The following is a 14,966-nucleotide window of genomic DNA, read 5'->3' as shown; positions in this document are numbered from 1 at the left end:
ACAGCATAGTGAAATTGCACAATAGGTATAAAGGTCAGCGAAGCAATAGTAAACTATTTACAATCAATATGTTTACATATTTTGTGCCAATACGTATTGTAATGTACGATGTATTTATTACCTGAACAAACTTTGCCCCTGTGTATTTGTGTAATGCGATTGACGCTGATGGTGTGATGACTTGAAAAGCACGAAGGGAATTCGCTTCATGCGTTCGTGATAGACGTCATTACATTACGATTACAATGTTTCTGTACCTTACACTCAAATGACATATTATAATGGCATAGTTTCGTGGTGAAACTATCTATAGAGTGACTTTTCGCACTTGTTTACGTTCTTTGCACTGGAATGCAAATTGATATTATATTTAGCACATTTTTATTTTCGAAATTTCTTTCTCCTTGCTCTTTCTTTTGTCTCCCTCGCTCTTTCAACAGCCCATTAACGTCCCCACTGCAGGGGCACGGGCCTTCCCTATGGATGGATAGGGATATCGGGCCTTAAACAACCACGCGGGCAAATAACGTTAATAAATGCATGTGTTCGATACACAGGTGTTCAGTACAACGAGCGGCACGAATGACAGTCTCGTCAGTTCCGGAGTGAACCTTCCTCAGAGGAAAAGCAAGCTCGGGCTAGCTCTGCTAATCACTGTTAGCGATTGTGCTGAGATGTAAGTATCTAATGAATCATTGTGCTTTGGAGGAATTGGTGTGAATATTATGGGCATCAACATGATTTATAGGTAGTATAGATGCTGTCGCATGTCGATACTGCCTCGTCACAATGTTCGTTTGTGACAACTCGGTGGTTCTACGTAGGGAGGCTAAAAAAGTCACATTGAAGCAATTCATCTAAAAAAAGCAATATTGCCTATTTGACATTTTTGTTGACATTGCGCGCTTACTTTTATATGCGCAAATGTCAAATAGCAATTTACTTTTTAGATGAATTGCTTCCGTGTGGTGTCTTTAAGCCCCTGTTTCCATTTCTATGTTCCGTACCAGTCTTTCTGGTCAGACCCTCACGATCTACAAACTTGTTTTAAGAAAACCTACATAATTTTAAACCATCGTAACGTTTTATTCGATTTCGCGATATTTATTATCAACATAAACATAAACTCACGACTGGGGTAGCCAGAGGTACATCCATCGCAAGATGAACTAAGTACCCACACCTCACCGAGCTTTCTGTTAAACCAAGTTGATAGGTGGTGAGCCGTATCGCAAAAAACGAACCCAAATGTGTTATCGAAATAAATTGTTGAGGCCACCTGACACAGGTCTCTTGCGTACCTACTAGTTAGGTCTAAGCCCTAGCCTATAGATTACTGTGTAAGTTACTGAAATATATATATTTTTATATTTTTTTAAATGTTTTCTCCGCTTCCATAGTTTCACAGCGTTTCGTAAGGTTTTTTTTGAAGTTTCTGTAAATATGCGCCCGGATATCCGATCACTGGTAATAAAACTCGTGTGTCTAGGGACGAAGTGCGGCGATGCGTGGAGCTCTCCCCGCAACTACAAGCGCTGATCTGCCGGATGCGGCTGGCGACCCTCGCTGCCGGCACCGGAAACAACTTCGTGTCCACGCTGCATGACGCCTCCACAGACGCTGCCAGATGGTACTTTAACACACACACACCCACGCACACACACAGAAACAGCAACACGACAGTTAACATACAACACAGCACAACAGCGCAACATCTTCTATGCTGGACTATTAGCGAATAAAAGTTACAGAACTTATTCAACTGCTTATCATCTAGCACGTTGGCAGTCCAGTGATCCATATATGGGTCATGACGGACTCCATACGTCCGTGACCCATACATGCGTTACATAGGGTGGTATTAATAAACCAATCTCAGCTGAGACTGCCCTCAAGATCATGCTCAAGTCCCTGTTTTTATATGAGAACTGTCACATTGACACGATCTTGAGGGCAGTCTCGAAGCTGAGATTCGTTTATTAATATCACCCTAAGAAACGACTAGATAGACACTAAGGGTGGAGGGGGGTGGGGGGGCATGCTCCACTTGGACCCCGGGTAAATTTGCAAAGGATTGTGTTACTGTACGCACTAAGGGCGGGTGCACCACTTATTATTTACGTTTTTAATAGGACGTATAAAATTTAAGTAATATGCGGGACTTAAAAGGAAGTCAAAACATTTTGTATGGGGACTGTCAACGTGTATCGTAATCGTATCGTAGTAACGTATATCGTAATGCAGTATATCGTAAAAACCACCATAAGGGATTGTGTCCTTTGTAACATGACAGTCGATTTTAACCTCCTGCGGCCCAGATTTGAAAACGACTTTGGACTTAAAAACCTGTCACACACCTGTCACCATAATATTTTATGTTTCATCATAGGATTTAGTATCAAAAGTGGCAGCTAGTTTCTTTTGATTTCTTGTGGCGCATTATTTCGACGTTTCACATTATGTTTGACAAGTAATAGTATATCTCCTTTCCAGGTTAACAGATCTTCTCTACGGGCCTAGAGTCCAGCCGGCGTGGCTGTCCTTAGTAACGAGTGAGCCGCGAGTCAGTACTAAGATGGCGGACACTCTTCTAGCGGACATTTGTTCCGTGCTCTCTGTTGGGGACACTAAACACACCAACTTGTAAGTATACACTCTGGAGCTAATGAACGAACAAAAGAATGAATGAACGAATGAATAAACTGACACCTTCCGAAGCACGTTACGCCGTTGGTCCCGGTTACTACTTACTGATGTAAGTATGTAGTCGTTACACGAGCCGTGTCAGGGGCCTTTAGCGGCTCAGTAATAACCCTGACACCAGGGTTGATGAGCTTGGTATTCCACCTCACAACCCACACGATAATAAGAAGAAGAGAAACATGACACCTTATTGCATACCTTTGTTTGGTAAGGACACTGCAGGCTTGAATCATCTGATTTTCCGAAAAAGATGGTTCCGTGCTTCGGAAGGCACGTTAAGCTGTTGGTGCCGGCTATTAGCCGTAAAACAGCTCCTAACCCGTAGTGGAGCAGCGTGGTGGAGTATGCTCCAAATCCCCTCCGGTTGTTTGAGGGGAGGTCTGTGCCTATCAGTGGGACGTATATAGGCTGTTTATGTTATAGTTTATGTATACATACATTTACAAGGCAAAGTTGACAAACAGAATTGGTCAAAGGCGGGATAGTCTTCGTCTCATTTGGATTGTACGATCGCTGACCAACTGTATATCGCGCGCGATGCGACAAATGCACCTAAAAATTTTATTTAGTTATCCCGTAGTCAATAGAGTTGAATAGAAGAGTTCAGGGCTATTATAGTGTCTATTATTGAGTTGCCAAAGGCCTCTATATCCATACTCCACTTAAAACTTAGTCATTTAGCTATAACTAAATATAATAAATACCATACCTCACATAAATCTTTTTCTTAAGCAGATGTATTTAGGTAATCGGTAAAAGAGTATTAAAAATAACTACATTATGACTCGAACTCGTAAAGCACGTGACACGTGATCTATAAACATAATTTACAACTACATATCGTATTTAATATCTGAACGGAACGTATATTTACGCTATATGCTAATTTTATTTCTGGTTAGATAACTTGTTGTAATGAAAACAATCACATGATTTTAAGGGTAAGTTTCCGTTGCTAACGGTCAATTATTTTATATATTTTTTAAAACGTAGTGAATTATATTCTCTTTGTAAACGCGTCACATTCGGATGTGATTTTTGTTAATAAAATTTCGTATTTAGCTGGTTTCGATCTAGTCAATGTAGTTTAAGTTTTTATCCGAAAATAATAAAAAATAAAATTGAATGAAATCGAGGATTTGTTGAAGTCAATAACATCAGAATGTGAATTTAAAAAAGGCACTTTTGAGGTTTTTACTAAGACGATATTATACTCATATCATTATTGATAAAAAAACCTAAACCTAAGTAAGAGTATAAACTCTTGGCACCTCCCGCAGCGGTCCCTCGTGATTATAACCAGTTGGAACCAAATATAAATACCAATAGATTAAGTAGCTACGTCAATAGATAAATATCGTATGATTGATAGAGAATAATCCGGATTGCTTTACTGTTTGTTACTACTCACTTATTTTTCGAACAGCCGTTGTGTTATAAACTCTTATAATCAAAACTCAATTCGACATTTTTTTCGGACCATAATTCAAAATCAGCCATCTCTTTTAGATAGAAATAAAATTGTTTATTTCATATAAGTAGGGACTTTCCAATCGGCGTTCCCCAAAAACACGATAGATGGCGTTGTTAAGTTTATTCTACCTTTAAACTTCTAATTTCATGGATAACAGACATATGCATCTTTTATCTTTGTTTTTGGGTATAAATGATGACCGTTTTTATTACACCTAGACCAAGGTACAATTACAACTTCCACCCGTTATTATTCTGATCAAAATACAGAGAAGCAATATAGGTAGCGACATCATGCTATACATAATGTGATCCAAATATCGAGCAACAATTAGTTTTATATATGCTTCTGCCGTTACATTACATTTTTGAATAATTATGTACCCCAGCAATGAGAAAATGGGTAATTATCACGTTAAAAGTGAACAACGCCATCTATCGTGTGTTTGGGGAACGTCGATTGGAAAGTCCATCAGTACATACAGAGAATCAAAAATAATTAATTGAAAAAACCTTATATCCAAAAATGGATTGGTGATCGGATACCGGATCGGAAATTTTGTAACATTCCCATAATTAGGGATTGCCGCAAAGCTGATTTTCACCTGATCAAAATATTTACGCTTGATTCTTTTTACTTATAAAAGTAGGTTATTATTTTTTTGTTTGTCTTCGTCTTAATAAAGCAGTTATTCCGAAATAAAGGTGATGCCCCTGACGTTATATCATCGTAAAGTTAATTCTCTTCTGGATTCCATCCAATACTCTCTGCGATTAATGACTTTTTAAAACAGAAAATAAACTATTTCAAATTCCACCAGCTGTTTGAGTTCAAACTCACTTCTACGAGTTAGACGAGTCAATAATGAGCTTTTTGTTTCTTTATTGGTGATTTTCCGTCGTTTGAGACCGAAATAAACAAGATATATATGCCATTGCCTCAGAAGTCTACAGTCTGATCACCTGATTGTCCGAAAGTAAGATGATCCGTGCTTCGGAAGGCACGTTAAGCCGTTGATCCCAGTTACTACTTGCTGATGTAAGTAAGTAGTCGCTACATGAGCCATTTCAGGGGCCTTTGGCGGCTCAATAGTAACCCTGACACCAGGGTTGATGAGGTTAGTAGTACTCCACCTCACAACCCACACTATAGAAGAAGAAGAGCCTTAGAAGTATTAACACTTTTTTAAAATCTAAATCCGTGCAAGAACATTTGCTTTGGACTAATGAAATTATTTACTTCTTTATGTATTAATTTTGAATCTTTGATTTGCATATAATATGTAATATTCTCATCGAAATGTTTAACAGTACACTTACCGCGAGGAACATCACTATTATACTGTAATTTAGAATAATAATAGTTTAAAATGTACATAGATAATGGTGCTAATTCCTGTAAATACCATCTAATTTTATTTTAAGTTATATCTGTCATTTTCTTATCCGCCGAAAAGGAAAGGGACGGGTAATTGACAAGCATAAAATTTATGGAACACACGTCAATTTTAAGCACAAATCTAAACCAACCGTCTAAAAATTTTACATCAGTCAATAACCCGACACATTCATTTACTCATTCTTCCTAAAATTAAGAGCTGTGAATCATCCGTCCCTTTCCTTTTCGACGGATATGAAAATGACGGATATAACTTAAAATAAAATTAGGCGGTGTTTGCAGGAATCGGGGCCAATGCCCTCGATTTCTACAGACCCCTACGCCGGAAAGGAAAGGGATGGATGATTGACAATTGTTAACTTTAAACCGAATGAATGACCCGAGCGAATAAAATAGGCATCTCGCTGATATGCAACCCCTTTGACGTGTGCTGTCAACTTAATTCTGTCGGGTTATTGGCCAATATAAAATTTTGGGAGGGCTTTTTTATGCCTAAAATTGACGTATGTTCCATAATGTTTATGTCTGTAAATTAACCGTCCCTTTCCTTTTTGGCGGATAAGAAAATGGCAGGTATAACTTAAAATAAAATTAGATGGTGTTTACAGGAATTAGCACCAATAAGTTTATCTCAATAATAGGATTAATCGTATCGATATTTTCTTTTGTTAAAACCTACACCTAATCACTAAGAATGAAGATAAAGATACAATAACAACCTAGAATCTAGAATCTTGAACTTGGTAGAATCGTGTAACATTAAAAAGTATTTATATTATAAATCATAAATAACAATTTGAACCATCTGTTTCCGTTACGCTGATAGGCGAGGTGTGAATGAATGTGTCATGACGCCCTTTAAATATACACCTTCTATTTATACAATCCTTTATATTTTTGGTTCGTATATGTTTTTTATACATCGGTCGGCATTTACGTGGACTTTCACGTGATTCTTGTTTGAATGGTCTGACGTTTACAAATAGTTTCCGCGCGCTCGTTGTATAACTATTTCCGTGGGCGATGTCCAAAAAATGCTACTTCAAAAACATTTGTTTTGATGCATTGCTCAGTACATCTATTTTTTAAACATCATGATTGTTTATTTTGACTTGCGCTAATGAGCTCGTTTGGAAAGTCATAAATGTTAATGGGCATCGTTAAAAACCAGCGCATTAGTTTTGTAACACATACCTACTCCCGGTTTTAATATAATTATTATATCTATCTTTTTATATTTACCACCACCACACCATTGAATTCGATGTTCGACTTTTTATTTGAATTCATGTTTGGAATCGTATCATTTGGTTTCCAGGATTTGTGCCCAGTTAATAGCAATAGGCTCGCCTCCTATTATGTGAGACTTAAATATAGCTGGCTAGGAGTGGGGTGTATATACTATACATCTCTACCTACCCCTTCGAGGATGCAGGCTTTTCAAATTTATTGCGATCATAGCGTATTGATCTGTATCTTTTCAATCTTGTTTTAGCTTCATCAGCACACTTGTAACGCACGTGCTGACGTACCATCTGGGGTGGGTGACGACCGTTAGTCCGTATGACACTCTCGACCCTCTAAAGCAGACCCCGCCGGCAGAAGCGCGGAGGCCTTACAACGCTTTATGGGCCCAACTCAGCGATCTATGTGGCTCTATAGGATTCCCCCCACGCACCGCTCGCACCGTCATCAGCGGCACAACCAACTCTCAGTTCATCAACAGACTCCTAGGCGTCCTAACCTACTTCGTCCGCTCCGGAGACGTCAAAAGAAGCGAGTTTAAATACGAAGACTGTCCGGTCAAAGAAACCAAAGTAATCAACGTGGATCCGCCTGAAATAGTAGCTTTAAAGAGGACTGACATCGTAAACAATGATATCAGCGCGAACAGTCTGATCGTACCGTCATTAAATACTCAGAGTAGTGATAATAGTGTGAGCACGCTGGTAGCGAGCGACGTGAGCATGAAGCGGTCGGTGACGCTGGGCGACCTGGGCGACATGCGGCCCGAAGTGGTCGGTGACGCGCTGGGTGGGAGCCCGCGTCCAGCCCGCGCCCTCAGCGGCCTCAAACGCAACCCTACCTGTCTAGCCCCTCTAAAATTTCCCTCCGACTCCAGCCTTAGCTCGACCGAGTCGGAACCGGAACAAAAAGTCCTCTTCGTCCTTGGCGATGACGAAAAACTCGTCGGTCTCAAAAACAAATCTATAGATGGCAAGAGCGTGAAGAAATCGTCCAAACTCCCCGACGAGCCGGCCGAGGTTCCAGCTGCTCGGAAGGAGGATGACCCGAAGACTGAAGTCTGTTCCGAACGGAGCTGCGACAGATCCTCGAAGAGTTCCGAGAGTCCCTCCAAGTGCTGCGGACAGACGCTTCAACATTCCAAACCGATAAAACATTCCGGATTTAAGTTCGAGTTCGATAAGTACCCTCAGATAGTCACTAATTATATGAAGAGCAAAAACTTAGAGATTCTAGATAGACATTATATCGGTAAACCGGGTAATCTGAAGCTGGCGAACTTCCAGTTTGACCCAACGGTGGTGCCGCCGATCCAGGAGGAACGGTGCGAGACCTGCTACAAGTGCCAGCAGATGGAGTCGATGTTGCAGACGCCGACGAACGCTTCCGAGATGGAATATATGAACGACATGCCGCGTCACTCCGAGCCTCAGTACGCTCAGGAAACTATCGTCACCGAGACGGACAATAACCATCGGGAGGTGACTCCAAAGACGTTCGTGAGAAAGCGGAAAGAGAACACAATCGTTGTGAATGTGAGGAGGCAGTTGGAATCGCCGCCGCGAGTGTCTGTGGAGGCTCCGAAGGCAGAGGAAGATATCGGAAAAGAGAAAGAGAAGGACAGAGAGAGGGAGAAGGAGCAGGATACGGCGGTGCGTGTGAGACAGGTGTTGGAGTTCCCAATGCCGCGCGTTTCGTCGACGACGCCGCTCAGTTCCGGTTTCGACGCCACCCTGCTTGGCGGTGTCACTGACCACTATGTACCTGATCTCATTTTACAAGGTTAGTTGTCTCTTTATTAACCTTTTTGAGTTTTTTGTTAGTTGATAAAGTGTTTGACTAGCTGAACAAAATGCGCCCCTGATGAAACGCCTGAAATTGTTAATATGATGTTTAGTTTGTACGGTGACGAAACTATCGCTTTTAATTAATTAATTACATAACTTAACGCAATGCCTTTGAAGGAATTCAAAGATTTTCTTGGATGGTTCATTTGAGGTTGCCGTTAGAAATAAATAAATAATTTGTCTTTCAGGAATAAACGTGCAACCCAAAGTGTGGGAAGCGGAGTTGTGTCGGGATCTAGAACTGACGTCTTACCTCAACAAGAATGTGGACCCGCCGATGCAAGCGGTCGCTATAGTTGGGGATACTAATACTTGGTGAGTATTATTCGCAGGTAATCTGTAGCAGTGGTTCGCTATTAGTATATACGCGTAACCGAACCGCTGAACCCCGGTTTTGTGGAAGATTCTTGGGAGTTAGACTATTTGGGAACAATCGATTTATATTAAATTACACATGTATCGAATTGTGATTCAACTTTAATTGCCACTTAAACCTCTTACGGTAGAGATTTCCAGTCACAATAGTTAACAATTTTGATTTATAAAATACAATAGTGACTATAAGTGTTGCGTTCTCAATGTGTGTTTTTTGTTTCACGTGGCTTACTGTAGCTTTGCCTCAAATGGCATTATCTAGTTGTCCGGATGCATGTGTACTATCGTAGCTATAATACAAGTCGTGTTCCCCCGCAGGGAGGTACGCGTGGTGGGGCGCGAGTGCGGCGCAGGCGGCATGGCGCCGCTGGTGGGCGCCGTGCTGGACGCGCTGCCCGCCATGCGCCGCGCCAGGGTGCCAGCACACCAGGTCACTACATACATTACACATTTCATTACACATTACATTTCACATTACGTTACACATTACATTACACATTACATTACACATTATATTATATTTTGGAAAAATCTCTACATATACAGGGTGTTAGTGACATCGTAACGAAAACTTTGAGGGATGATTCAGACCATGATTCTGAGTTGATATCAAGTAGAATTTTCCGTCGCAAAAGTATAGAATTGAAAATAATTAAAAAATTCAGTAGTTTAGAGGCCAAGCCGGGATTCGAATTCGTGACTCTACGATGTAAGTCACGTGTACTCCCAACAGGGCTGTCACGGATTGCATGTAAAGATAAAAAGAAATACTTTATGCCAAGGGTCTGTCTTACGTGGGCATAGTTTCATATTCAATAGCATACATAAACATAACATAAATAGGCTATATACATCTCTCAGCTGGGAACAGGCCTCCACTCAATCCACCGGAGCATACTCCTTCACACTGCTTCACTGATGAAGGCATTCTTTTTTTTTACGTGACTTATTGTAGATTTGCCGCAGGTGGCATTAACTACTTGGCCGGACAAATGGGGAGCGCTGAAGGCTCTCACCCGGTACAACGTTTAAGACAACAGGCCCGAGGGTGCCCAAAAAATATTTGAAAGAATTAATCGATCCTAGTGGGTCGATAGCGATAAGCGCTGATTGAGGGAAGTCGTCGACCACGCCGGCGGGGTCGGTATCGGGGTCCTATGAAGGCATTCAATAGCAGAGGAAAATAAGAAATTATATTTTTGTTCCAGTGCCTATCCTTCCTCGAGGGAAAGCTACGGGAGTTCTGCGTGCTCTCAAAGACGCTAGCTGACATGTTGATGTCAACCGACTTCTGTGATATAGACACGCTCACGAAGTCCCTCAACATAGACGTGAATGATGTACCGTTGCTGTTAGCTGTCGCCACAACACACACTCCGCAGGTCGCCACCAGATACGGTATCAGCTATAGGTAGTCACAGGTAGGAGTATCGAGAAGTTCGAAGTTTGGTTATAATGTTATGAGATATTTAGGAGGCTTTCATATTGAAAGTACAATGCTCAAAAGTTAATGCACGCAATAAAATAAATGAGGTAATTAGGTACTTTCCAAGGTCAAAGATAAATTATGAAATTCCGATATTGAGCGATGCTCACAACAGAAAAGACAAATAATGTATTTGAAGTCTTGATAGACAGAAACCACGGAATAGAAGACAGAGGTTGGAAGGGCCAAGTGAGCGTGAAATGTGCGCCATACAAGTATGAGCAAATAGTTCATACTTCCACTTTGCACTCCACTCATCCGCTAACTTTAAGACTCACGGAGCTACGCGATAGTATATTAAGAGTTCGTTTTGTGCATTATAACCCGCAGGCCAGAAACTCTTACGAAAAGTTAATGATAAAATAGCAGCATATCACATAAAATATACATTGCCGGTAAAGTGGCTATGGAATTTGCAGCAGCAGCAGAAGCAGTAGAGCTGTCGTAGTTATGTGGTGGTAGGAGTACCTAGTAGTAAAAGAGAGCGCGGTTGAACCGGCGACAGGGCTTCTCATACAAATGCGTGTTAAGCTCATGCCATGCAGAAGAAACTGCCCCCCCCATGTAATTCTGGAATGCACGGGAGTGTCAGCACAACGGGTAAAAATCCTCAAAGGAATGGGGTCGCTCCGCGAAGCCTGTGAAAACCCCAGGAGGCTTCTGAACTTCTGGAAGGAGTTAGGTTGGCTTGCGTAGTCAACAACAACATAATGGGCCATATTAGAGTCTAAATGCGGAAAACAGAGTCCACTAACTAACTAGGGTCATACCATCTTTTTTCTTCTGTTCCGTGATAGAAACAGACAGTGCGCAGTGGGGTGCCCCGCGAGAGCGTAGGAATCGACGTCGAAGTATGGTATGAGTCATACTCGTGGTTCTAATTTAATCCGGCGCACAATTATTTTTATTTTTTTAATAATTTTCTAAGTTGTTTTTTCTGTATGTAACCACCAGATTTCGAACTTCACTACACTGTTATACTCAAGTTCATGTACCCAGTGTACAGTCATGAGCAATATAATGTACCCACTTTAGGACTCTGTCGCACTAACTAACATATTTGACATTTAGTGAGACTTACAGTTCAATTTGTCAAAAAAGTTAATGTGACATGGTACCAAAGTGTATACATATTAATGCTCGTGACCGTAAAGGGAACAAAAGTATCATTAGCAACACGCTAGAAATTAGACATCATTAATTTATTATTATGGTTTATTTAATGTAATATAATATATTATATAATGTTATAAAAATGCTGCCTACAGTACGAGTTTCATGTTGTTTTAAAACTACAGATACGCGTAAAACTTATTTTAAATGAAATGTATAGTTATATATAAATATAAAATATATCGTATAGGGCAATCAATTTGTGTAAAGTTATTCTGAAACTATACCTTAAGTCGTTTAGACTATATGTCAAGTTAGGTATCGGCTTGTCTCACATTGTATAAAGTCTTTAAAGCTATGCTTAGTATTTATCTTACTCCGCCCGGCACAGTCGTGAGCAATATAATGTACCCACTTTAGGACTCTGTCGCACTAACATATTTGACATTTAGTGAGACTTACAGTTCAATTTGTCAAAAAAGTTAATGTAACATGGTACCAAAGTACATATTAAAAGTACATGGTACATATTAATGCTCGTGACCGTACACACTTTAATGCCTATTTTTACTTAGAATACTGAAATAATGAAAATAATTCAGGGCAGGCATACACATTGTTACTTTTTAAAAGTACACTCGTAAATGTACCTTATTTATTAGCGTGTAAAATATACGTTAAGTGCATAATAGTGAACTTGTCATATTTATTGTCATACATTATCGTGTATATTAAGTTAATATTAATATTTATGTACTCGTACCTATAGTATCGCACAGTGTTCAATTATTTACAATTTATCACTATTATAAAAATATCACATTTTGTCAACTTATATAGTTTTAATTTACGCATTAAAAGATCGGGATAGATAATATAGATAAGCAATGCATTATATTTTTGGTCCGGTCGCTTATTGCGTTATATTCAATTTATTTTGTTATTAAATATAATATTGGAGCTAGGGGTCACTGCAGCGTGCCAGCAAAATATGGATTTTTTTTATATTATCTCTGTAAAATACCAGGATTTTGAGACCTCACAAAGAGAAAAACAAAACATAACAAAAACCAAACACGCAACAAAAAATAATTATGAGACCTTTAATTCATTTTAATCAATTAACGCTTTATAAAAGTTATTATTGTCATAGTCTGTTCATAAATCGGTGGTTAATTTTTGCAGGCAAAATATAAATTTTATTTCATTATAATAAGAGGACTGTTGAGATTATATATGCATTAAGCATGATAAAAATATTTTATTTTACTCTGTTCTTTGCCCTTTAAATTTAAATGTGCTACTTATTAACAATTCTGAAATACACAGGGAGTTAGTGCCACCGTGCCGAATACTGAGGGGAATAATTCAGCTCATGATTCTGATTGATCATTTCAAGTGGAATTTTCCGTCGCAAAAAATTTATATTCAGTTCCATACGGTGTCAGTAACGCCCTCTAAATCACTGGCTGGGTCAGTAATATGTAGCATTTTGCAATATTACACATAACATTATGTGCAATAATTGCGCATATAGTGAAGTGTGGGTATATATATCTGCACATTTTTATTGTGATATATAAAGAGCGCTTGGATTGTGGTTAGGAGTTGGTCTATAAGGCCGATGTGATAGTCTAATATGGAAACATAGTGGCATAAAGAAAAGTTGTTTTTTATATAAATACTTTATTTATCAATCACTGAATAAAAAGATTATTTCTGAAAATTTAAACTGAAATTTCTTAACGGTTTACGCTAGTAATAGCATTCTGTGGTAATGGGGAAAACGTGTTATTTATTTATTTTTTAGTTATTTATGGTTCCTGGTAAATATTTTTCTAAGTTCTGTTTGTATTTTAAACGGGTATTGGGAAGCTAGCAGATCGAAAGTCACCACAAAAGCGTTTGTAATTATTTCACTCAGTGATATACAGCTTTATACAAGAGGCATTCTAACTGACTTTGCTATGTCTGTACCCGCCTTAAGTTTGCCAGTTCTTAAACACTTTATTCGTCATAAAATACAAGTTTTTAGTGACACGGTAACGAAAACTTTCGGGGAAGAATCAGGTCGTGATTCTGAGTTGATGAAATGGAATTTCCTGTCGGAAAAATCATGATAATTCTAGTATTTCTTTTTTAAAATATTTTCAGTCCGATATTGTGCTGGAAGTTGCATAGAACCCAAATTTAAAACAAAAATGACAATTTATTAATAGCCATCAATGTAAATCGAATCCGTTCGCGTTGTTCTCTTTAATAATCAACATAAACATAAACGGCCTATATACGTCCCACTGCTGGGCACAGGCCTCCCCTCAATCAACCGGAGGGGGGACGGAGCATACTCCACCACGCTGCTCCAATGCGGGTTGGTGGAGGTGTTTTTACGGCTAATAGCCGGGACCAACGGCTTAACGTGCCCTCCGAAGCACGGAATCATCTTACTTTTTCGGACAATCAGGTGATTCAAGCCTGAAAAGTCCTTACCAAACAAAGGACAGTCTCACAAAGTGATTTCGACAATGTCCCCATCGGGAATCGAACCCGGACCTCCAGATCGTGAGCCTAACGCTAGACCACGGAGGCTGTTTTGCTTTAATAATCAAAATCTTAATTAAATATTTCCGACATGAAAAGCACCATCCATCATTTTATTGTGATATACAAAGGAAAATGAAAATGAATGGTTTGTTTTGTGGGCAATAAAGAATTATCAATAGTACAATCTTTTTCTTTCAATTTATTTTCACTAAATCCTAAATCTAAGTACATGTTTCAACCAACTCGACGTTTAATTTTGTTTCCGTTACGGTGTCTCTAATACCCTGTATATTTAGCAGACATATAATATCCCGCAGTACCTCCGTCATGTCACGTTTTATATTATTCTAATACAAGTACCTTAATATAAACCAATATAGCTAACAAATTGTATAAAAAGGTGATATGGATAGTTATTTTTCAGTTGTGATGTCGTTTTGTATGTAAAGTTATATTTTTTTATACATACATTAATTGAATAATAAATAAAGGACATTGGCGAGAAAATATTTTAAAAAAAAGTTAGCGTCTAGAAATGCGACATTTACTTATCTTCGTGAAATAATTTTGGCCAATTTTTCAATATATCGTAATAAATAGTAAAACCCGGGTATGAAACTTATATTTAATTAGAACCACGGTTGATTAAAATATTTTCACTTTATCTATTCACAAAATGTTTCCTTACATCCTTTTTGAGTTACCATTTATAAAATTAAAACTACTGATTTATTAGAGTAAAACTACTCTTCACCTCTAGTGTTTTAGGCATTTGAAGAAC

At 39.0% G+C, this 14,966-nt stretch overlaps 1 protein-coding gene across 3 annotated transcripts in view; it reads left to right on the top strand.

Annotated features, from left to right (window-relative positions):
* Positions 1–14,675, top strand: part of LOC126367011 (folliculin-interacting protein 2) — a 29,337-nt gene extending 14,662 nt beyond the window's left edge. For all 3 annotated transcript variants that reach the window (XM_050010362.1, XM_050010364.1, XM_050010363.1), the window contains exons 7-13: positions 558–676; positions 1,490–1,630; positions 2,494–2,643; positions 7,071–8,602; positions 8,856–8,982; positions 9,361–9,472; positions 10,251–14,675. In XM_050010362.1, coding sequence (XP_049866319.1) covers positions 558–676; positions 1,490–1,630; positions 2,494–2,643; positions 7,071–8,602; positions 8,856–8,982; positions 9,361–9,472; positions 10,251–10,457 — 2,388 coding nt within the window. In that variant the 3' untranslated portion in view covers positions 10,458–14,675. The remainder of the gene's footprint in view (positions 1–557; positions 677–1,489; positions 1,631–2,493; positions 2,644–7,070; positions 8,603–8,855; positions 8,983–9,360; positions 9,473–10,250) is intronic.
* The last annotated feature ends 291 nt before the right edge of the window (positions 14,676–14,966 follow it).

Source organism: Pectinophora gossypiella, chromosome 5 (genome assembly GCF_024362695.1).
Source record: "Pectinophora gossypiella chromosome 5, ilPecGoss1.1, whole genome shotgun sequence".
NCBI classification, from domain to species: Eukaryota; Metazoa; Arthropoda; class Insecta; order Lepidoptera; family Gelechiidae; genus Pectinophora; species Pectinophora gossypiella.
This window is presented reverse-complemented; position numbering and strand designations above follow the sequence as displayed.